Source organism: Clarias gariepinus, chromosome 18 (assembly GCF_024256425.1).
Source record: "Clarias gariepinus isolate MV-2021 ecotype Netherlands chromosome 18, CGAR_prim_01v2, whole genome shotgun sequence".
Taxonomy (NCBI): Eukaryota; Metazoa; Chordata; class Actinopteri; order Siluriformes; family Clariidae; genus Clarias; species Clarias gariepinus.
In genome coordinates this window covers 14,040,112-14,064,165 of record NC_071117.1, presented here as the reverse complement: position 1 = coordinate 14,064,165, position 24,054 = coordinate 14,040,112, and the positions used below count along the sequence as shown (strand labels likewise).

Below are 24,054 nucleotides of genomic sequence, written 5' to 3'. Positions count from 1 at the left end.
CCAAGCACATTCTCTATTGAAGAATGACTGTGCTGAACCCGTTCGGGCTTAACGCCTCCTTCGTAAAATGTGTATGATACATAACACCATCTCGAGAGTCAGGAAAAGTTAACGTGCGATAAATATTCTTGTGTATAAAAACGACAGAGGGTTTTTCAGCTGGAGAGCTCGTTGTAGTATGTAAATGTATGTTACTGTGCTGCACTGATTTCTACTGTAGCTACACTGACTTATCTCAGGGCACAAGACGGGGTAAATCCTGTCTGGCGCGCCAAACTCACTACTGCACAAACCTAATCATTTGGAAACATCCAATCAACCTATAATGCAGTGAGAGGAAACCAGAGAACCTGGAGAATGTTTGCATTCATTTATTCATTTATTTTGTCGCTATTATGTCGTTTATCATGTACAGGGTCCTTGGGAGCCTTCAGCCCATCACAGGGCACGAGGTGGGGGTACACCCTGGACAGGGTGCCAATCCATCACAGGGCGCGCACACACACACACACACATTTATTCACACACTACAGGCAGCTTTGGGAACATCAATTCTACCGTCTAATCTGCAGGTCTTTGGACTGTGGGAGGAAACCGGAGTACCCAGAGGAAACCCACCAAGCACGGGGAGAACGGGAATTAAACCCGGACCCTGGAGGTGCGAGGCGACAAGTACTACCCACTACACCATTATGCTGCCTAGAAAACGATTTTTGATAAATCCATATTCAACCGCTATTTCTTTATGTTTTGTTATTTCTGTTGTTTGACTCAAAGCTTTGAGAGAAAGGATAGATATAAAAAGCTAAAATTGCAAAAACAGCACTTTCGATTGAAATGTGGTTTGTTAAGATAAAAAAAAATTGCAGCACACAAAATGTCTGCATATTTATATATATATATATATATATATATATATATATATATATATATATATATATTCCTAGTATTGTTTTGTAAAATAAACAAATCCTGCCAAAGAGGGAGTTTTTTTAGACTCTGTAATCAAGCGATCACACATAGGGGGCGCTATCTGTACATTGACTCACTTCTCTGTTAAACATTAGCACTTACACTTTAACTTGATTATTTTATAAAAATGATTAACAAAGCATACCGAGTGTTATAGCATTTTCTTATATATATATATATATATATATATATTGTTCTCCTCCTGATCGTCTCTGTTGTAAAACACAATAAAGTCTAGACTACCTCCAGGTCCAGACCGGTCAAGGCTGTTTTGCTCAGAGCAGTTGATCTGAGACTTTCGCTTAAAGCAGCATATAAAAATCAAGCATCTTCTCAGCCATGAAGTGAACATTAATATTAATCCTAAAACATTCACGCAGACTGGATCTCACCCAAAGCTCTCGTCTGAACTCGAGTTTGTTGAAATTGTTATACACAGGGAGGTCAAGAATCTTGTCTTTATCCTAAAACTTTAGTCTTGAGGGGAGACTCCTGGTCTACAGATTTCCATATCTCTCCTGTAAGGCTCGCTCATAAATGGCTTAGGAGCTGGGGAGGGGAGGGGAGTGTGTGTGTGTGTGTGTGGTGGGGGGGGGGGGGGGGGGGTCCTGAACCACAGAGAAGACAATAAATAAATTAATTAAATAAACAAAAAAACAAGCCATTTGCTGTCATAAAAACCGCCATAAACTTTCATCTCCAGAATCGGAAATGGACACGAGTCTCGGTATTTGTTGCCCTTGTTTATTTACTCGGGGGGGCATTAGCTTTCCTGCATTAGGAAATGAGCTTTCTGGACATCTGACAAAACAAGCACAACACACACGTTTCAACAGCTCGAAGATAGCACTCATATTGGGACACCATGTGTTGCCTTATTGGTTTCTACCACATAAAAAAAAAAAAAAGCTCTTCCCTATCATCATCATCATGGCTGTAGTGCACATTTACACACTCCTACATTGTACATAATGTACTCCTAGATTTCTGAAATATAATTTACACTCCTCTGACTTACATTAGTCCACCTATAACTATCATTAACTAGTTTTAAAGCAAAACTCATTTATTAAGAATAGCTGTTGGTATTTAATAATTATATCTGTTTTGTTTTGTAGTTTCTATTGCCATTTTATTGTCATTTATTTTAATTCTGTAAAGCACTTTGGTTCAACTTAGGTTTCTGTAAGGTGCTATATAAATAAATGTTACATTTAAGCATTTGGCAGACACCCATATCCAGAGCAAATTTATATATATATATATATATATATATATATATATATATATATATATATATTCCGATCAGTAGTCCAACATCTTAATCACTAAGCTACCCCTGATCCATTTTCATAGTCATATTTTTTAGCCACATCGAACTGTAGTGTACTGTACTGTACTGCGCTACTTTTTCAGCATTCACGTGTCAGTGCAGTTGCAGTTATCAAGTGTAGCAGAATGGACGTAGGACGATGTATCAAGTGCGTTCAATAAGTTCATCCTACCCATCAGTTTCTGCTACCACCAGAAACAGGTCATGTTTAGCTGCTTTAGTGCTCCGCCCATAAATCCATGCTACCACTCTCAGAGACTTTTTGGTTCATGTTCAGCTTTAAAAGTTTTTTTTTTATATACATTCATTTGGTGTTTTATTGTACATTTTAGCTGCATGGTTAATTTAACAGTCGTCTAACAGCTGATTGGTGAAAACATTCCGCAGATTGATTTTGATATAACTGTTAAATTTTGCTACTGGTCGGAAATTCTGTCAGGGTAAAAAACAAGAAAGATAAAACACCAGCAAAAGAGCTCGAGCACAAAGACACCAACAACATGAACCTGTGTTGTGAATACTCTTCTATATTACTATAGGTCTAGTCACATAGTTTTTATTATATACATTTTTTTTCTCATTGAAACACATGATGGATTGTTCAGATCTTTGAATGGTGGCTGATGTCTTCCGTACTTTCTTTTATTGTTCTCTACACCTAATGGTGATTAATAAACTTCAAAGACTTCAGTTATCCAACAGAAATCCAACTTTAATAAAAAAAAAATGTTCCCAATATTTCTTGTACTGGGAAGTCGTGGTCTGCCTTAATTTAATCACATTTTTCTTTTACCTTTCCTCATCCCTTTGCCACTACAGCCCTGATAATTACCAGCAGGTGCGTAGTTACTGACAACCAAATAGATGGTAGCAAATTTTGTCCTTCTAATTGCTTTAAAGAAGAAGGATTTTGAAGACACACCATGGAACCTGCCAGCTTACGAGCAACTCTTTGGTGTCTAAATCTAGTTTGTGACTGAGTTCTTGCTGTAGGAGTGTAACAGCACGCGAAAGTCACGTCTCAGGATGGTACAGTCAGGAAATTTCTTTTATTCCGTTTATTACAGTAAGTTGTAAACTTGTACAAACCTGGATACATGAAGAATGCACAAAAAAGCAAAGGACAAACAAACAAATAAACCTCGGCAGGTAATCTAGGTGCACTAAGTGGTTTAAGAACCGTTACAGTGTAGTAAATAGTGCAAAGAATTATTCTTTTAAATAATGAATGAATGAACTTGTTTATCTGACTTTTTAAACCTGTACAAATTTCAAAATTTTGAATTGATATTTGATTCTTTTACTACAAGATCAGCACTAAACTCAGCACTAGTTAAAGCTAGACTATTTACTTGAGACAAATAACTTCCACACTATGAATCTGAAACCCTTAGACTGCGGTGTAGCCTCTCAGTTCTAGGGTCCACGGTTTAACCCTGGTCTGTTTGCTGCCTGTGTGGACTTCTGCACGTTCTTTCCATGTCTTTCTGAGTCTCCTGTTTTAAATATAGCCAGTCCCATGCCATGCTGCTAGCTGGACTGGCTATGTTTATTGCCCCTAGCTATGTCTGAATGTATGTGTGATGCCCTGTGTAATAGCTTGCAGTCTCATCCAGGCTAAATTCCTGCTTCTCACTCAGTGTTTGTGGAACCACCGCAACCCTAATTAGGATAAAGAGTGAATGACTGATGGAAGCAGCTCTAATTAGGGCCCAAGCACTCTGGCATTATAATGTGCGAAGGGTCCTTTTGTTCTTTTCAGGATTTTTGCCCCCAGCATCCAGGGCTTTTTGGAGGTCTTGACAGGCTCAGAAATGATTGAAAATCAGCACACAGGTTTGAATCAGGACACAGTCATGGCACAGGGCCTTCACAAGGGATTTTGATTCAAAGCCCATATGCGCTTGCATGTATATATGTAACTTAGTACACATTTAGATCTCATTGACCTGAACAACTTATTCTATGCATGTCATGGATTTTGATATACTCCTAATAGGGGATTTGTATGATCGCCACCAAACCGGAGCCATTATGGTCTCGAGACATCGAGGATGAAAAACTCTGGAGGGTTTTTTGATGTCTCAAACGGTTCATGGCCTTAAACTTGTGGCAAAAATGGCTAATAACTTCCTTAGTTATATATTATGTCATAATGGTATTGGTATTTTATCTTTAAATGCGTGTGCCCACTGTGCCCTCAGTCTTTGAGCAACTGCTTGGGCCCGATCATTGCTGCTTTGCAACCTTGTTTAAAAAGTTTGTTATACTGTCCTGTGCATCCATATACTTTGGAGTCTATTTTTCTTTTGAAGTTGAAGTGGGAGGTTTGCTTTCACAGAAGAAAACAGATTTCTTTTATTGCACAATGTAAAATGTTTTTTTTTTACATTTGACGGAACATTAAATGATAGAGCCGTTGTTAATTTACAGTATTACACTGCACAAAATCTTCCTTAGAGATCTTTTTCAAAAAGAAATCATCTGTTGTTAAATTCTACATAGAACTTTTTTAAAAAGTTTTCCCAAAAACAAGACAGACCTAAGAACTATTCCATGTACTCTCGTACCTTACTTCAGCATGCATGAGAAGAACAAAAAAAAGCTGAAGGAAGGAAGGATAAAAATACACTTGCGATGGGCATGTCCTGCGAATGCGGCCTTGTGACCCCACCCATGTGGTTAAATAGCTATTCTGAACGTTACAGACTGGACCTCAACAGTAAAGACGCTTTGTTAGAGCTTCGGGTCTTGCCTCGTGTCTCAGACAGACAATAGCCGTTAAAAGGTGGGTCATGGGGTTGCAGGCTATTGATCTTCTCGAGCTGTATTGTAAAAGGAGAGGACAACTCCGGGACCTTTCAGAGAATAATAAACAGCTTGGTGATGGCATGGTCGTGTGTTCGTGTTTAGGCGAATAAAAAAAAAAAGACCCGACTGTTTAAGCACAAAGGCATTTCTAAAGCGGAGAGAAAGACTACTAATGTGCTTTCTCTTCAGCGCTCTGTGAGAGGATTGGAGTTTTCGAGAGACTCCAGGTTGGTAGTCGGCGGCGCGTGCTGAAAGCTCTGAGAATACATTTGCGTGTGCGGAGGACTGCTTTTCCTAAAGGAACACTTAAGAGGATTATGGTATAAGAGTCTTAAACTAAGAATTGGTCCTCTGCTCTGTGCAGATTACATTTGATTCGGAGGAATCTTACTTTTCTAGTCTGTGCTGCTTTATAACGCGAGAAATGACGATTTGACACGATTTGATTTTTGAACATTGGACTGTAATTCGATTTGATCCAATAACACTTACATTTGTTGTCTGATTTGCCCCAAACAGGTTTATTTCTTAAAAGGTTTTACATTTTTAAAAAACACTTAAAGTATTTATTAGGGATGCACCGAAATGAAAATTCTGGGCCGAAAACGAAACTGAAATTTTTGGATGCACTTGGCCGAAAACCGATACCTAAACCGAAAATGGCTTCATTAAAAAACATGTTTAAAATATTTTATTTTTGTTTGTATTAAAAAAATGTTGCATATTGCAACTTTGCTGTCCTCATCTGAAACTTTAAAGTGCTTCCAAACCGCCGACATACTCCGTGTTTGATGCGTAATGACAGCGCGAACGAGACGGGAGGATGGGAGAGGCGTTGCGACAATTTCGGCTTTTATTTTCGGCGCTTTCTTACGTTTTGGCCAAAACCGATAATGCTATTTCGTCCGAAGATTTTCGGCGGCCGAAATTTCGGTGCATCCCTAGTATTTATTAAACATTGAAGTGCTGTGTAACTTGTGTTGATTGCTTAAATGTCATGTCCTGCACAAAGCGATAATTTTTATTGACTTTTTCTACCACGCTTTTGTTTTACACTCCGGTCCAGTAGGTGGCGATATTTCACCAACTGCACATAAACTCAAGAAGAAGAAGTGATACGCTTGCAAAACTGCAGTATTTGTGGAAGATTGTATTTGCAGTGAAAGCTGTGGTACGCTTTTAAGGAATTAATTAATGTTGGACCATTTAACACTTGCAAACAATCGGTTTGAACAGATTCGAAAACTGATCCATTTAATTAATTAATCGGATAAAAAAAATTACTAAGATGCAATAATCAATTAAAATTGTACAGCTCAGTCATTTTACACTTACAAGCCAGAAACTCATCCAGGAAGGAGTTTTCCTGCAATTTTCTATTCAATTTAATTACATTTTATCGTTATTTTAAGTTTTGCCTGGTTAAACCACCACAACTATTTAATAATAAACATAAATGTTTAAACATCATGTCTCGTACAAAGCGATAAACTATTAGCTATCCCGTGCATTGCACTCCAGTCCAGTAGGGGGCAATAATGCACCTTTCTTTAATGCTAAGGCAAATTACTTTGCTTTTTATTGTTTTACTTTTTAATTACGTTGCAGAAAATGCAAGCGGTTTGCATTTTGTGCAAAAGCTGTGGTGCAATTTTCAAGGAATTGGCCATTTAACATTTGCAACTTTACAGAAATAATTTTAAAAGTGTGAATCGATTCAAAATCAAAAACTGACTCATGAATTTAATAAACTGAATCGATTTAACATAATATAATCGATTACATAATCGATTTAATCACAAAGCTGTAATTAGCAGATACAACAAAAAAACAAACAGACCACAATGTTGTGAATCTAAATAACACATTACATCCATGGTTCATGTGTGAGTGGGTCAGGTAGGAATATTACCTGAAATATTTGGAATAATTAATAGAGGTATATTATCTGGATAATCTGGAAAGCTGTACACCTATCAGTAATTATTCATCTTGTTTGCTCTGAAACATTAATGGGAAGTGTCGTGATTACGGTGTGTGTGTAGGTCAGGTTTGATGGAGCGCTTGATGCAGCATAGTCGAGCAGGAAATGAGGCCACTTTATCTAATTGAGTCGAGCGAGCCAATCAGTCAGTGCGCTCGCCTCACCTGCGGGCCAGCTGGCTGTTTTCCGAACACTAACCTGATGATTGCATTCCTCTGGATTTACATCCTGCAGCTAAGTCCCTGTCCCAATTGATCATTTATATGTGTGAGTGTGTTTGGACGCTGAATAAGAGGCATGGAAACTCAGCTAACCCGAATAAAAGTTGAGTACAATCCGAACTACTGAATGAGATGCACAGACACGGACTGAAGGCTGTCAGGAACAGCACATGGACACACGCTCATTCGTTTGTAGATATCAGTCTACGAATCAGGACTGACGGACTAAAGACGATGGAAATGTCAAGTGTCAGAATGTGGGATTTGTCAGGAAAATCTACAACGGGAAACGTCTGATAAAACCCTGTTCGGCCAAGCCGGTTCGCTTGTCTATGATTATCAGGAACACAACCCGAGAAAGAAACAAGAGGAGTATAATGAGGAGAAGGAGCAGGGAAGTGAGGGGCAGCTCAAGGACTTGCATTATGTATCTTTTAGCTTTTTCTTATTAAAATTCGTTTAACAGTCAAAGCTAAAACACTATCACGCGTGCCGTTTCCGAGCCCATGTAAATAATGTACAGTAGTAACGTTTAAACAGATCGAACATGCCTCTGATTTATCTTAAACCTCTGTTTTTTTGTTGTTTTTACTGTACTTACAGTGTCGTGAACAGCCTGTGCAACCATTATTATGCTCACTAATAAAGCTAAAATGATTAAAACAATGGCATTTATCTCTCCTCTTTACGAACCGATTCGTCTCCAAACAACGACACAGAGGCGGTGTCGGATAGAATTTTCAAGCGACATGAAGAGATAAGACGAATTATCTGTTTCGGTCCTGGAAGCCCTTCGGCAGAACACATCACGGAGCTTAATGATTGTGTTGCCGCGGCAGAGCTGAATCTTACATAAGAAGTTCACTAAGGGCAGGAGCGCGCGCGTGTCGGAGAACATTAGCGTCGCTCTCGCTGTCTCTCCGCTACCTTTTCCCTGGCCTTAGGTTCTGTATCGCTCTCTCTACGCAAGTAAACCCGACTGTTAATGGAGCTGGATGTGACACGTGCTGGAGGAGGAAGGATGTGATGAGACAGAGACCTTTCGTGCTCCTGTCTGGGAATAGAAATTTAGAGTAAACTAAAGAGAGGAAAAGATGCGTATTTAACAAGAGACAAATCTGTTGCGTACTGACAGCAAAGCATGGTGGTGTTGGCATCATCAGCAGGGAATCGGAATCTGATCTGAAGTGGCTTAAAACCAAGAACTCGAATGGGTCAGAACGGCCGTGTGTAAGAATCCCATTTTAAAAAATGTGGCGCAAAAATTGCTGCTCGCTAATAATTTCGACACGATCCGTCTTTGGCAGGAGGAAATGGGGAAAAATCTCGGGCGGTACACATGCAAACATTTCTCAGTATATTATACATTTTCTTGTATAATATACCGCCCAGGACTATTAACCGCTGCCTAAGTACTGTATATTAAGCAGTGTATATAAGCAATTTTCCTTTGGGAATAATAAAGTTCTTTGAATCTTTAGTCTATGTTGGGGCCACCTGTACTGTCTGGGCAAAAAAAAGAAAAAATCACCATTGACATTAGAGGGGTCAAATTATTAGACTTCATCAAGCAAAGACAACAACTAATGAAAGGACAGTTATATACCATCCAAAAAATGATAAAGAGATTAAAGTCGCACTGTAAAAAAAAAAAAATCAACAATAAAAACCAGCGCCTATGTTTAATAGCGGAAGGTCAGTGTATTTCCATACACACCCAGCGTGATGAGAACTAAACAGGACCGAGACTAAACAGCTGTGTGGTGATCATAGGAAGCCACTCACCAAAAAAAAGGCTTGAATTGAGATTGAAACATTCCTTTAATCAAAGCTAAAGGTGACTGAAATCTTAGACTTTCTTTTGGCTATATATACATATACACATATAAAAGGTGAATTAACCGACTTTGACCATGGCGTGATTGTTGGTGTTCCAAGTATTTCTGAAACTGATGATCTACAGTTATCTCTCAGGTTTACAGAGAATGGTTTGAGTAAGAGAAAAAAAATCCAGTCCTACTGTATGTGCAAAAATCTCTCGTTGCCGGAGGTCAGAGGAGACGACCAGACTGACTCCGAGCTGATAGAAAAGCTACAGTAACTCAAATCACAGCTCGTTACAACTGTATGCTGAAGCGCATTTCTGTACACACACACACACACACACACACACAAAAGGTGTCTCAACTAGGTAAAAGAAAAGTTTATTTTCAGATAGGATCATATAACACCATTTCTTGTAATACTTAATGCTTTTTATCTCCCGATCCATGCTTTGTTTTTGGGAAATACGCATACATATTTATATTTTTATCAGTTAACAAGAAACACATTTGCTGAATACAATTTCATGCCCTTTAATGTCTCGAGTGTCTGGAACTTTTTTGATTTCAAATCTTTCATTGATCTTAATTATCATCCAGATAAAACTTGGCCAGATTCGATCATATGAATGAGTGTATTTTTCTAAAATGCAAAATTGTTACAATGTTTCACCCTAAATTTGACATCGTTACCGAAGGCTTTTTCCAGCCAACTGGAATGCTTCAATTTTTTTATACAGATCATATGCTTCTATAAGCCTACACCGATTTTAGTATCAATACTCATGAAGAAATAATAATAATTTGCATGTTAAATTATTATTGTTTGAAGTGAGACAGTATAACACTAAAAAATGCCCATTTTTGTGGCACATATAAAATCACCTTTCCAAAATGGCTGAATTTAGTAGCTTGAAATGTTTTAGGGATGCGAGACTGGGCACTTCCATGTTGCATAAACGTCTTTGGCGCACACATTTTCTGTATTATATTCATAACAAAGACAATAATAAACTCAGCACTAATACCGTGTTTCGGCCGACAGGAAGTAGAACCTTGACGCAGATTTGCTACGGCAGCTGAAGACCCACACCAGGGGCGAGTGCTAACCGCTAAGAAGAGCTGACGTTGCCTGTTATGATGCGTTTTTAATTTCTGCTGGGACATTTGGATGGTAGGGTAAAAGATTTTGCGTAAGCAACATGAAAGCAAAGATCCGTCCTGCTTTGTATCAATCAACGGTTCAGGGTGTTACTGGTGGTGATGTAATGGTGTTGTGGATATTTAAACGCCACAGCCAGTGTATTGTTGCTGATCATGTCCATCTCTTTATGACCGGCAGGATAACGCGCCATGTTATAAAGCTAAAATCATCTCAAACTGTTTTTTTAAACATGACCAGTGTTACACCCAAGTTACACGTTACAAAGTACAAATTAACGTGTTCGAGTACTTGGATTACTTTTTTTATGTAACGAGTAAACGCGGTAGGTCCACCCTTTAAGTAATTAGTTATTTAGTTACTTTTTCAAAAATTTAATCTGTTATTCAAACAATTTATGTAATCCGTGAGCCAGACAGCAGTCATTCCCAATTATTGTGTGTGTGTGAAAGCTGTCCTACAAGCCCCGCCCCCGATAACCCGCCCCCCTCTGTTATTCCTGCTGTTATACATATATATATAAAAACAGTAATAACATGTAATTAGTTATTTTAAAAAGTAACGTCCCCCAACACTGGACATGGCAAGTTTACTGGACTTAAATGGCCTTTACAGTCTTAGATCTAAATCCAATAGAAAACCTTTGGGACGTTGTGGAACGGGAGATTTGCATTATTTACTGTATATGATGACATCATTCATTATGATTAATGACAGAACAACACTGATTAAACAAAAAAAAATATCATATTGCAATTATTTTCAAACATTGTAATTTAAACTGTTTTATGTAGCTATAAAATCTACCAAAATTTGTATTTGAATGTATTTATCTAGGCTAACATCAAATAACTGAACAAATGATCTCAGTAAGTTGGTTTTTCATGATATTGATATTTAAAAATCCTGATCCCAGGATTGTGTACGTTCCCCTGGTGACTGGGTAGCTTTGTCCCCTCGGGGCATGACCTCCTCAAGACCTACCGGGATGTGCTGTGGTGTCTGGCAACGAGACAGTTGAATGCCAGCTCGAATTGGGATGTGGGGAATTTGAAGCCCGGATCAACAACCTTGAACTCTTACCTACTAAGCCTTATATGCAGCAGGCTGTGATGCACTAGGAGTTCTAATACCTTTCTGTCGTGGCTGCACTGACCTTTTTAAGGAATTTGTGCTACTTCGGCTTTTCTGTGGGATCGGACTTGACAGGCTTGTATTTGCTCCCCAGAGACACCTGTCAACAGTTTACTGGTGTAAATAACTGATACTTAGATACTTTAGTTAGTGTTAGTTTTGTGCCTGAGCGGCATATACAGGTTAGTCCCTACTTACCAACGAGGTCGTTCTGGGAGCATGTTCGTAAGTCTGATTTGTTCTTACGTCTGACAAAGTGAGTCTTATGCGCCTTTGACACAAATATACAATGTAAAGCATACCAATCCACTTGACTTAATCTGTCCAGTGAAATGTTATCTCTCCGCCTTTAAATCATGAGAGGTATCCTGGACACCATTTTGTCTTAGATCTGTTTTCCACTGTATTGGACTCGTTGAGGATTTTTTCACCACATTTTCTATCAGGACTACCTGTATATCTTTCAGAGAGAGTGATGCTGCATGAATAATTAGAGGTTACCCCCTTATTGTACCTGTTGTTCCGCTATCGAGAGAATCTTACATGAGAAACACACAAACAGATTCCTGCCTTTACCAGAGCTGTGTCAAAGAGCAGAGAAAAAAAGAGAGAGGGATGTTTTTTGAAGACGTGGTGGATATTACAGGCACGGACCTGCTAGTGCTAGACGTTTTTCTTTATTATTTCTAATGAATGTTTGACGACTATGTTTGAAATGCTCTAATGACGACTGTAAATCATTATATATTAAAAAATTTTAATTAAACAATCCGTAAATGCTGTTCAAAGTTTAAACTGATACGAAGGAAGAAAACATCCTTCTTACTCTGATAAACACATCGTTGCCATCGTTGCAAAGCATTTCATGTTTAAAAAAAAATCTGTAAAATATTCTATAAATCACATGCTTGTTGTTTGTTGTACTGTATGCATGTGGACACTTTTGTTCCAGCAAATGCATTGCTTTTGTGATGTCATATAGCGAAACACGTCAGTTAAAAATATTAGCAAAAATAAAAGAAAATGAAACAAGAAAGCTGCTTGTGCTGCTGATGCACCCTTGAGCAAGGCGCTTAACACTATGCTTTACCAGGAAGACTGCCAGGGTTAAAGTCATGTTGGCCAAGACTGAATGTATTCGGTTCACAAGAACAGACCGGAACAATCATAAACAGGCTCAGTATTTTCCCTGAGTGAACCCTCTAATGCATGGCGATGTTAAAAAAATGGAGTAACAGACTATAGTATGTTGATTTGCTTCCTGTAGTCTGGAAGACGTGAAGCAACGATGAGCGGGGCCAAGCACCCTGCACCATCGCCACCCGGGCACATGCATTTAAAGGGGACATACCAATACACTTTTTCTCGAGAGAACCACGGGTATCGGTGTACCCGAATGCGGCGATATTAACGTATTAACCGTTAATATTATAAAGGTCTCGATGTATCGTAATGCGATGTGTTTATTTTACCTGGTCCTGGTGTTGCTTGTAGTTTTTAGCTGATCACGGATTAATTACCACGGAGATAATTACTATAAACTGGAACTGATTGTAGTAGGAAGGCATTGTTCCTTAAAAAAATTGACTGTTTGAATTGCATGTTAAACGCTAAACTTTGTACTAGCTTTGCCAGCAGATTAGCAAAACAAATTAAAATATAGTTGCAAGCAACGATGACGGGCCCAAGCACCCTGTGCCATTGTCACCTCGGGCGCACCACACAACCTGTGTGTCATTTGAGTGTGTTAAGACCAACAAAAAGCCATCGCCGCCGTGACACTGAATATAATGCCACCCAGTATAATGCCACACAGAAAGTTATTAACCACTTTTCAGCGTATCGACACTATTTAAGGCACGGCTGACCCGTTTAAGATATCAAAAATCCCTCTACAATTTTGCATCCTCAATGTCTTTAGATCAATTCAATTCAATTCAATTTTATTTTACAACTGATATTGTCGCAAAGTAGCTTTACACAATCAAAAGAATTATTTAAGTTTGTATGGAATGCGACTGGTTATTAATTAAAATGGTCAGATAGTCCGGTTTGGTGGCGATTATTTAAATTCCCTAGGAGAAGTATATGTGGTGTCACTCAATATGATATCACACAGAAAGTTATTAACCAATTTTCGCCATAAGTTTAAGGCATCGTCACGGCTGACCCATTTGAGATATCAAAGATCCCCCTGCAATTTTGCATCCTCAATGTCTATAGATCACATAGGCCCAGTTTGGTGGTGATGGGATAAATTCCCTAGGAGGAGTATATCAAAATGCATCGGGTGTGTTGGCAAATTTACTCCCTGTTGAGTTGAGTTGAGCCCATGACATGCAGTGTGAGATTTTTTTCAGCTCAATGAGCTCTAAATGTGTACCAGGTTTCCCGTGCATACAGCAAAATGAAAGCTTCGATTTTCAAGGGCGAATAAAGCTTGGACGTTGGAGTTGGTAAAAAGGTCATGTGATCAGATGAGTTTGATGAGATTAACCCTATTCCAGAGAGATGGGCACGTGAGGGTAAGAAGGGATAACCATGAAGCGATGCACGCATCATGCATAGTGTTCACTGTACAAGCCTCTGGGGAAGTGTTATGATCTGAGGTTGCTTCAGTTGGTCAGGTCTAGGCTCAGCAACGTTGTGCGGCAAAAAAAAAAATAAAGCCAGCTGGTTACCTAAAGGTACTGAATGACCAGGTTATCACATCTATGAAGTTTTTCTTTCCTGATGGCACATGATGGTATATCCCAGCACTCAATTTGTGAAAGAATGATTCCGGGAGGGTAAGGAATCATTTTCATACATCATCTGGCCTTCAACGCATTCCGTGCTGTAATCAAAGCTGAAGGGAAAACTTTTTTTGTTGTTGTTTTTGGCCAGGAAGTGTATTTACAGTACATCATTTTCAAGATGCATTACCTTTTCCTCCCTGAATTACTACAAGTACAAATTATGAACCCTTCAGGTAAAAGATGCCAGTGGTAGTCATTTGTACTCTGAAAGCTCTGCTGTTGTTGTACAAATCGGCTTTTGAGGTACATCAACACAACTGCTTGTCCGAGACAAAAGCTGTTTGTGATAAATAACCAGGTTGCGACATTAAACGTCAATGAGACTACTTCTTGGAAAAGATGCATCTTTGTGAACGTATTTGCCGGGCCCGAAGGGGGAATTAAGATCTGTAGAAAAGGCTTGGGCTCAGGGAAACTGGAGCAAATCTAATGAGACAAAAACTCGTCGATTTAGAGGCAGCACAGAAATAAGGTGAAATAAAAAAAGAAAAGAAAATAAAAAACCCACCCCTGCACTCTAATGCAATTCCCACAACACAGAAATGTTTATATAGATTTTTTCTATCTATCTCTCTTTCACTCTCTCTCTAAAGCTTAAAAAAATTCCTGAGAGACTTCTAGCTTGGAAAATAGGTACTTCACTTTAAACGAGAAGCTTAGAAGGCGTCACGGAGAACAGCTCGTCCTGGCTGGCTTTCTACCAACCTTTCGGCGTGAGGTTCCTCAATCTGGGGATTTTTTTCCCCGTACTCCTACACAGTTAGGAGTTAGAGACTATTCATTCCTGCTGGATGTGTCCTGCTGGACGCTGCGCATCATGATGTCTAACGACGCGGCTCATTAATCAACACAGCGTGATTGAAACCGTGCGGGCGTGATGGTCTTCCGGCGACACCGCTCTGTAGATTTCCACTTGCTCTTTATTGAAGAACTCTTTCTTGTGTTTTTACAAATATGACCACAATGTAGACAGGAGGGGGGGTTGGGAAATTCATGTATATATTTTTTTCCATCACGTTTACCAGGTCTTGAGTGCGTCACTCGAAAAGAGGACCTTTCCGTATTTTCCTGCCCCTCTGTCTGGGTTCAGGGTGGTGGAGCGTTTATAAAGCACTCGTCCTTGTTTGAGGAGATACAGCGAGGAAGATGGAGATACAGGAAATGGAGTGATTCAAGGTCTGACAAATGCACACACACACACATACACGCACACCTCTGTTCGACAGAGTCTTCTCACAGACCCATCTGCTTCCTGCACTGCTCTCATTATAGACAAAGAACCATCCATCAGCCGCCAGCCAGACCTCCCTAACACACTTCACACACTGATGGATACCAGAGAGAAATATCCTGCTGGTGTGCTAGAGTGTGGGATATCATATGGCCGTAGAATGTTACCATTGCAACCAACTGTGGCGATACACTTTCTCTTAAGATAACCACGGGTATCGGTGTACCCGAATACGGCGATATTAACGTATTGACCGTTAATGTTATAAAGGTCTCGATGTATCGTAATGTGATTATTTGTAATGTGTAATGTTTATTTTACCTGGTCCTGGTGTTGCTTGTAGTTTTTCTAATTTAAAAGTGGTAGTAGCCAAACGCTAAATAACTAGCTGATCACGGATTACTTACTTTAAACTATAAACTGGAACTGATTGTAGTAGGAAGGCATTGCTCCTTAGAAAAATTGACTGTTTGATTTGCATGTTAAACGCTAAGCTTTGTACTAGCTTTGCCAGCAGATTAGCAAAACAAATTAAAATATAGTTCCAAGCAACGATGACGGGCCCAAGCACCCTGTGCCATTGTCACCTCGGGCGCACCACACAACCTGTGTGTCATTTGAGTGTGTTAAGACCAACAAAAAGCCATCGCCGCCGTGACACTGAATATAATGCCACCCAGTATAATGCCACACAGAAAGTTATTAACCACTTTTCAGCGTATCGACACTATTTAAGGCACGGCTGACCCGTTTAAGATATCAAAAATCCCTCTACAATTTTGCATCCTCAATGTCTTTAGATCAATTCAATTCAATTTTATTTTACAACTGATATTGTCGCAAAGCAGCTTTACACAATCAAAAGAATTATTTAGGTTTGTATGGAATGTGAATGGTTATTAATCAAAATGGTCAGATAGTCCGGTTTGGTGGCGATTGTTTAAATTCCCTAGGAGGAGTATATCAAAATCCATCGGGTGCGTAGTTCATTATTATGAGCTATGCAGCAAAATCTCATGTGAGGGCCCGTGAGGACCCCGGGCCACGTGACTCTCAGGCATCAGATTCCAACTCTTTGCCCATTTTTATGAGTTTTTGAGCATGTTAAGCCCCTTCAAATGTCCAAAACTTTAGAAAAAACAGTAAGATTTACTTGCTTACTACAATCTCCAGGCACCAATGATCTCTTTTACATCATTCTAAACGTTATGTCCAGTTCCAACTTTTGTGATTTTTGATATAGACTTTTACAAATTCAAAATCATGACTTGCCATGGCTCTGACGTCATTAGTTACAGCATAAAAGTAAAGCACTAAAGGCAGAGTTAAGGCAGAATACACAGGAGCTACATAAGGTGTGGAAATCTGATAATTTGGTAAGGTGAGGGCATGAATTCAAAATAATCATGTGCTGCAGGGTTTACTGTTCTCTCTCTACCTCTCTCTCTCTCTCCCTCTTTCTCTCTCTCTCTCTCTATATATATATATATATATACATAGGGAACCCAAAAATTATATATATATATATATATATATATATATATATATATATATATATATATAATTTTGGGGTTCCCTATATATATACAGTACACAAAATGACAGGATCTGATTTGAACTCATTAACTCATTAATTGTTCATTAACTTGCATATGCATGTCATGGGCTGTATTCAACAGGAAGTAAGTTATTTTAGGTTAAGTGCAAAACACACCCAATGGAATTGGATATTCCCTTAATACTGTATTTTATGTCATAATGGTTACTTAAACAAGCTCAAATCGAGTGACAGCACATTGGGTGACATCATAGCGTGATGCTTTTTTTCCAGTATCCAGGGCTTTTTGTCCTAAGATATGCTATGGCACAAGTGCTTGGGCCCGCTCACTGTTTCTTGCAACTATATTTTTACTTTATGGTGTTTAATAAGAGGTCAAGATTTTTTAAACTTTCTTCCATGTTCAGAAAAATTAATCTAACTAAAGTTGTAATCGAGGAACTGAAAAAAGCAAACTATTGAACATAGTGCTATAGTTTTTTTTAACTGTCTGATTTACATACAACAGAATTGAGCATGTATGCGTACACAATTATCCAGGCGGGTGTCTAGGAAAAGTGTATGTATCATCTGACACATATGTCACGAACTCCAGTGAGGTAACCTTTACATAATGAGATCGGCGACACTCCGACGGCACACGGCAGAGGTGAAGGACAAATCTCAGTCTCATAAATGCACTGTGGTGGAACTGGAGAGTGAGGAGACCTCGAGTCAGAGGGAGGATCTCATTACCTGCTTGTAGCTGCCCAGATGTTCATTACTTCAAAGGTTCTGTAGCTTGTTTTCCTGCCACTCTTGATGCTCAGGTCATTAAATTGGAAACGGTAGCAGTAACCAGGATTGACACTTTCTCTCATTAATTATAGCAAGACGCTTAGAGGTAAGAGTAAAAACCTGAAGAGTTTCAGATCTCTGATGATAGATATCCTGTGCCTTACCTGATCCCGTTTCCAGTGCATCCAAAAAACAAGATCATTTAACTGCTCGTTGAAATGGATTCGGTCACTCCTTTAGAAATGTACCAGCAACGGGCGGCACAGCGGGTAGCGTTCCTGGAGCCACGGTTCGATCCTGATCTCTCTGTGTCTGTGTGGGTTTCCTCGGGGTTGCCTGGTTTCTTCCGATCCTTGAAAAACCATGCCATACAACTATGTGTGTGTGTGTGTGTGTGTATGAATTTAAGGCCCTCTTACCTGATCTGCGCCCTGAAAACAGATCCTGCACAGCGGTGTCCGCGTTCCGCTCTCCGTGCAGCTCTCCAGACTCGATCTCTCGTCGAGCTTCTCCTTGGTGCAGTCCTCGCTCGAGCTCCCGCCGTCCGGACTCTCGGTGGCACTCCGCTCCGCTTCCCCGTCCCACGCGGAGGCAGAGGCGGCGGCTGCGTCCTCATCCCGCGTGCGGTCCGCCGGGGAAGCGGCGCGAGCGCTCGGCGCTCCGCCGTTCATGGCCGACGGTGCCGGTGCCGGCGGTGGCCTGAGCAGCAAAGCCTTCAGGTCACTGAACAAGACGCGACAGCGGCGGCCTCTCTGCTTTCCGTCGCGCCGCAGCATCGGTAAACGGCTCAGCGAACTCCGGCACCATCCAACACCGACACCGACAGCGCACCACATGTGCCCGCTTTAACCCGCGTAACAATGGACGAGCTGCAGAGAGGGGGGGCGGACACACACCTTTACCGCGCTAGCCTAGCAAACTGTCCCGGCTACGTCACAATAAATAAACGCGCCGCCGGAACGGCTCCGACAAGCCCGCTAGCTCCTGTGGGCTAAAGCTAGCAGATGAGGAGATAACGGCTTTTTCACGAGAGCGTTCCTGCTCCAACGGCCGCTGCACATCCTACACACATAACCGTCCACTGGCGTGTCGAGCGCGCGCGCCTGGCTTGCTCGAATCTTTAGGGTCGACTCTGAATCATTCTCAGTCAAGGTCTTAGTCAAATCAGAGGAGTCGATTCCGTGAATCATTTTCATCTAACATCTACATTACAACAGTTTAATCAGTTCCCGAAAAACAGAACTGACCTAAAACGCAGGATACGAGATGTTTACCGTGAACTGTTAGGGGAGGATACAGAGTTTGAAGAGGATACGTTGGCATTTAAAGGTTGCGATCAGAGAGTCGACTCCTTTCTGCTAATCACAAACTGACACACTCACTGAAGAGACCGCACGCGACATTTATTATTTTTTTTTACAAAATAACTCCAATAAAAACACCGGAAATGGTTTGGTTTGCCATTTCAATCCAGCCAGCAAAAATCAGTAAAACTATAATAAACCACACACACACACACACACACACACACTCATGCGCGGAGATCAGATTAGTGGTCAGACTTAAAGCGGCAGCGCGAGCGGTGTGCACGAGCTGACCCAGGCAGCGGTCCGGTTCGGTGTCAGAGAGGTAACACAGACGGATTCCCGGGCTGTTGCCTTGATCCTCCACACCCATTGGACCGTTTTGCGCCTCTCTCCTGCCATGACAAGTGCAGCTCCAAATATCCCTTAAGGTCCTCCTCCCTTAGGCGCCTGTCCGTTTGTCGCGAGCGCGAGGCGATCCTCGCGCGCTCCGGAACATATCAGATATCAGTGAGTGAAGGCCAGCGCTGTAGCGCGCGCGAGGCGGTCACCGTCATCAAATAAAAATGGAGGGGGGTTTTGGAGAAGAAGGTGGAAGGGGGAACCAGCACCGTTACCTTCCCGTTCTTCCCTGCCGTCGTGTCTTTCTGTTTTTCCTTTTTTTTTTGTTGAGCGTCTTCACCCTTCACTTCACTCGCGCTGCAGGTTTCAGCACCATGTTTTCCTGGGACAGCTCCCAGTTCCAGGCGCGAGCCCGTTCTCCGCCTTTCAGCTTCTCTGCGCGAGACGGGCGCGCGCGAAGGCACCAAAAAAAATTATCTTTTCTTGTCACTGTGTGGAGTAAAGCTTTTCTTCCTTTCTTTAATACGTATGCCTTTGACCTGACATCTGCGTTTAATCTACCTTTTAAAAAACGAATTAAGATATATAATTGGAGCTTAATAAAATTTTAAATGTACACGACATACATTTAATGTAAATAAAAAAAGGTTTTGCCTTTACATTGGTCAAAACACTATCTTTTAATAATATCTTTACGTTTCATACATTGGAGGACCAGAGGGCAATCTCAGATTATAAATTTTTTTTTGTCTGTATATCTGTATGTCAGAAAACTGGCTGGACTCAGCTGCTTTTAATGTAACTTTACCAGTCCATCAGTATTTGTCTGAAGTTAAACCTGCACCATAAATGAAATCAAAATGTTAAGTAGAAGTAAAGTTATGAGCAGTTTTATGGCAAATCACAAACCACAAGTTTTGCATGCATCAGAAAACGAGGCGCAAGATACTGAACTTAACCTTACAAATTTAATTTAGGTGGGATTTAACCTGAAATAATAATAATATCATGGACTTCATTTGAATTGATCAGCTTATTTTTCGCCTTTTAACTCCTCCTACTAACTATTTATTTATGCCAGTATACACTATGGACAAAAGTATTCGGCCAAACCTGCAATGACATTGTATCCAAATACATGTACTGTACTTCAATAGGGAGTCGGTCTCTTCTTGGAAGGCTGTCCACGAGTGTTTCTTGGAAATTTGTGCCTATTCATTCTGTAGAGTATTTATGAGGTCAATCTCTGTTCTAGGTCATTCCAAAGGTGCTCGATGGGGTTGAGGTCAGGGATCTCTGTGGGTCATGTCTTTATAGTCATATAGGGGGCACAGTCATGTTGGAATAAGAAAGGACCTTCCCCAAACTGTTGGAAGCATGGCATTGTCCAAGATGTCTTGTTATGCTGAAGCATTAAGATTGCCCTTCACTGGGGATAAGGGGCCTGATTCAAACATCTGACTTCAATGATTAACAGGTTTGGCAGGTTATATATATAAACAATTGTGTACACTTGAGGGTACCACCTGAGCAACACTAAAAGGAATTATAGTAGAGTTTTGTTTTATGATTGTGCAAAGAACTAATAAATAAAGTTAGCTTTGTGCCAAATGTAATTATATGGAAATGAGCTGCATACATTTTATCCGATGCAGATTCATAATTTTAGATGATTTTGTGAAGCTAATCTGTCTTGTATTTCTCATTTCATTTCATTGCGTTTCTTGTGTGCCATGCCATTTACAAATTGTTATGCATGACACTTTATTTCATCAGCAGCAGGATTTCAATACAGAGACAACATATGCTTTTCTGGGTACAGCTGTGGCTATATTTAGACAGTAAAAATATGTAGTGTTAAATTTCTTGTTACAGTCTTCTCCTGTCCCTAGTAAGGCTTAGAAAGATTTTGTTATGCTGCCACTTTGACAGGCTTCTTCTTCTTGCAAATCTGCAGAATTTTTCTTACAACCAACATGTCACACAATTGTTCAAGGTTGTATAAAGTGCTATTGTATGGAGTGCTCTGCACTTTGGCTGTGGAATTTATTTTTTATTCACTTTTAGAAAAGACAAATAACCTTCCTACGTAATCTCATATGTGAGGTTTCTACATATTGTATTTCTAAGTAAATCTTCATGCTCGTAGGGCTGCTTTCAGGCGTCCAAACAGGTGAAAGTCTGCAAATAAAATCTGGAGCGAGATCAGGACTATAAGGGGACTTTAACACCTCAAAATGTCCTTTTTGCAGAGTGTCGACAGTCTGGGCAATAGCGTGCGGACATGCATCGTTGTGCAAGACCTTGGATAGCTATCCTCTGCATTTATTCCGAAGTTTAGGCTTCAGCTCTTCAAGAAGTGTCTCACTGTTACGACCACTGTTTAATGTTAAACCTTTTTCCTGATAATATTTCAATACTGGCCCTTGAAATTCCCAGTAAACTGTAAGCATCAATTTTCCAGCTGATGATTGAACACATGTGGCCGTCACATCTGTATGTAGTTATTCCCCAAACTGTTATAACAGTAACCGTTACTGGAGTAATTCTGTAGAAATCCAGCCTCCCTTCACTGGAACTAATCAGCACAACCATGTTCCAGCATTACACTGCAGGTCAGCTCCATGAAGACAAGGTTTGGCAAGCTTGGGGTGGAAGATCCCAAGTATCCTGCACCAAGCCCTGACCTCAACCCCATTGAACACCTCTGAGATTACTGAAACACCGATTGGACCCCAGACCTCCTCACCCAACAGCAGTCCCTGATCTCACTAATGCTTTGGAGGCTGAATGAGCACATGGACAGCCTTCTCAGAAGAATAGAGCTTATTATATATATATATATATATATATATATATATATATAAAACAGTAATTATTAGCCATATTTAGATTTTTAGTTAGATAGGTAATTTAAGCAGATTTTTTTGCTTATATCAAAAATATTGATATGTTGCACTGATTAACTTATCAGTTGTGCTATTGCTATTCGTATTGCCCGACAGGAAACTCAGTGAACTCCTGCTAAAAATAACCTGAGCATGGAGCTTCCTTTGTTCATGTTCACAGCTTGTCAACTCTCTCGGCCCGTTTCTTTTTATGGCCTTCAATTATAGACAACACAAAGAGAAAGAGTTTGTTTCTCAGCTGAACTGTGGTCCAAAGTTCGTAAGTGAATGTTTCATTACAGAGAGGAGAGCATCAGATCCACGATCTGTATTTGATGATATGAGTATGAGAAACACAGGACAAGGAAGCGCTGAGAATTTATTATGCGGTCTAAATGTTTTGCTTATCTACCACTGCAAAGTAACTAATTTGTAGGATTTAATTAAGTGGAAAAACGTACTTTATGTAACCCGTCACATCATTCCCTGCTGAATATATAGAATGAGTAGCAAGCCAAGATTTTGCTGAATTTCACACTTCCATACATGGTTTATAATGTGGGTCACTTCATTACTGACCCGTATTTACTACTATTTTAAGAAAGATCTCCAGGATAAAATGTTTACATGGAAGTGCTTGAGATATTTGCTAGTGCAGTATAGTTTCATTATTTCAATGAGAAGTTATTCCACTATTGAAGGGCAGTCTTTCTCACTCACCATTTAGTACTAACATTGAGTGAAAAATTATTGACAACAAGCCCCCCCCATACCGCCCCCCCCCCCCCCAAATTTTTTTTAAAACATACTCAATCAGAGACCATGGGTGATTCTTGAACCCTGGTAAGCATATACAGTATCTGTGGACTGTTAAGGAACCTGGAGTACACAGGGAGGACCTTGCGCAGACCCTGGAGTTGCGAGTTCCAGCCTCCTTTTATTGGAACTTATCAGCACATCCATGTTGCAGCATCATACTACACAAGATCAGCTCTATGAATACATGGCTTGACAAGTTTGGGGTGAAAGACCTGAAGTATCCTGCACCAAGCCCTGACCTCAACCCCACTGAACACCTTTGAAATAACCAAAATGCTGATAACAGCCCAGACCTCCCCACTGTAAGACAACAGTGTTAACTACTGAGCTACCGTGGTCTCTTATTAAATATAAATATTGATGCATGTCTGGTGGCACGGTGGTGTAGTGGTTAGCACTGCTACCTTGCACCTCCAGGGTTTGGGTTTGATTCCCGGCCAGGCTCAATTCCCATCTTTATGTGCATGGAGTTTGCATAATCTCCCCGTGCTTGGTGGGTTTCCTCTGGGTTCTCTGGTTTCGTCCCACACTGCAAAGACCTGCAGATTAGACTAATTGGCGTTTCCAAATTGCCCGCAGTGTGAGTGTGTGTATGTGTGTGCCCTGTGATGGATTGGCACTCTGTCCAGGGTGTACCCCCACCTCGTACCCTAGGTCTCCTGGGATAGGCTCAAGGCCCCTCGCAACCCAGAAAACAGGATAAAGCGGTATAGAAGATAAGTGAGTAAGTGAGTGATACTGTATGCATGTCATTAGGTGGAGCCTGATGGATTGTGTCCAAATCTTTACAGAATTTGCTGTACATCAGAGCTAAGTGAGCAAAGGGGTAGCAGCAGTTACTGTTAGGTAATGGTTAAGTCATTGGGTTATCCTTTAGAAGGTCCCTGGTTCAAATCC

General features: G+C 40.4%; 1 protein-coding gene across 1 annotated transcript in view; it reads right to left on the bottom strand.

The window, feature by feature from the left end:
- The window catches only part of marchf4a (membrane-associated ring finger (C3HC4) 4a), a 31,735-nt gene extending 12,033 nt beyond the window's left edge, over positions 1-19,702 (bottom strand). The window contains exon 1 of the mRNA XM_053477264.1: positions 18,224-19,702. Coding sequence (XP_053333239.1) covers positions 18,224-18,640 — 417 coding nt within the window. The 5' untranslated portion in view covers positions 18,641-19,702. The remainder of the gene's footprint in view (positions 1-18,223) is intronic.
- Positions 19,703-24,054: the final 4,352 nt, after the last annotated feature.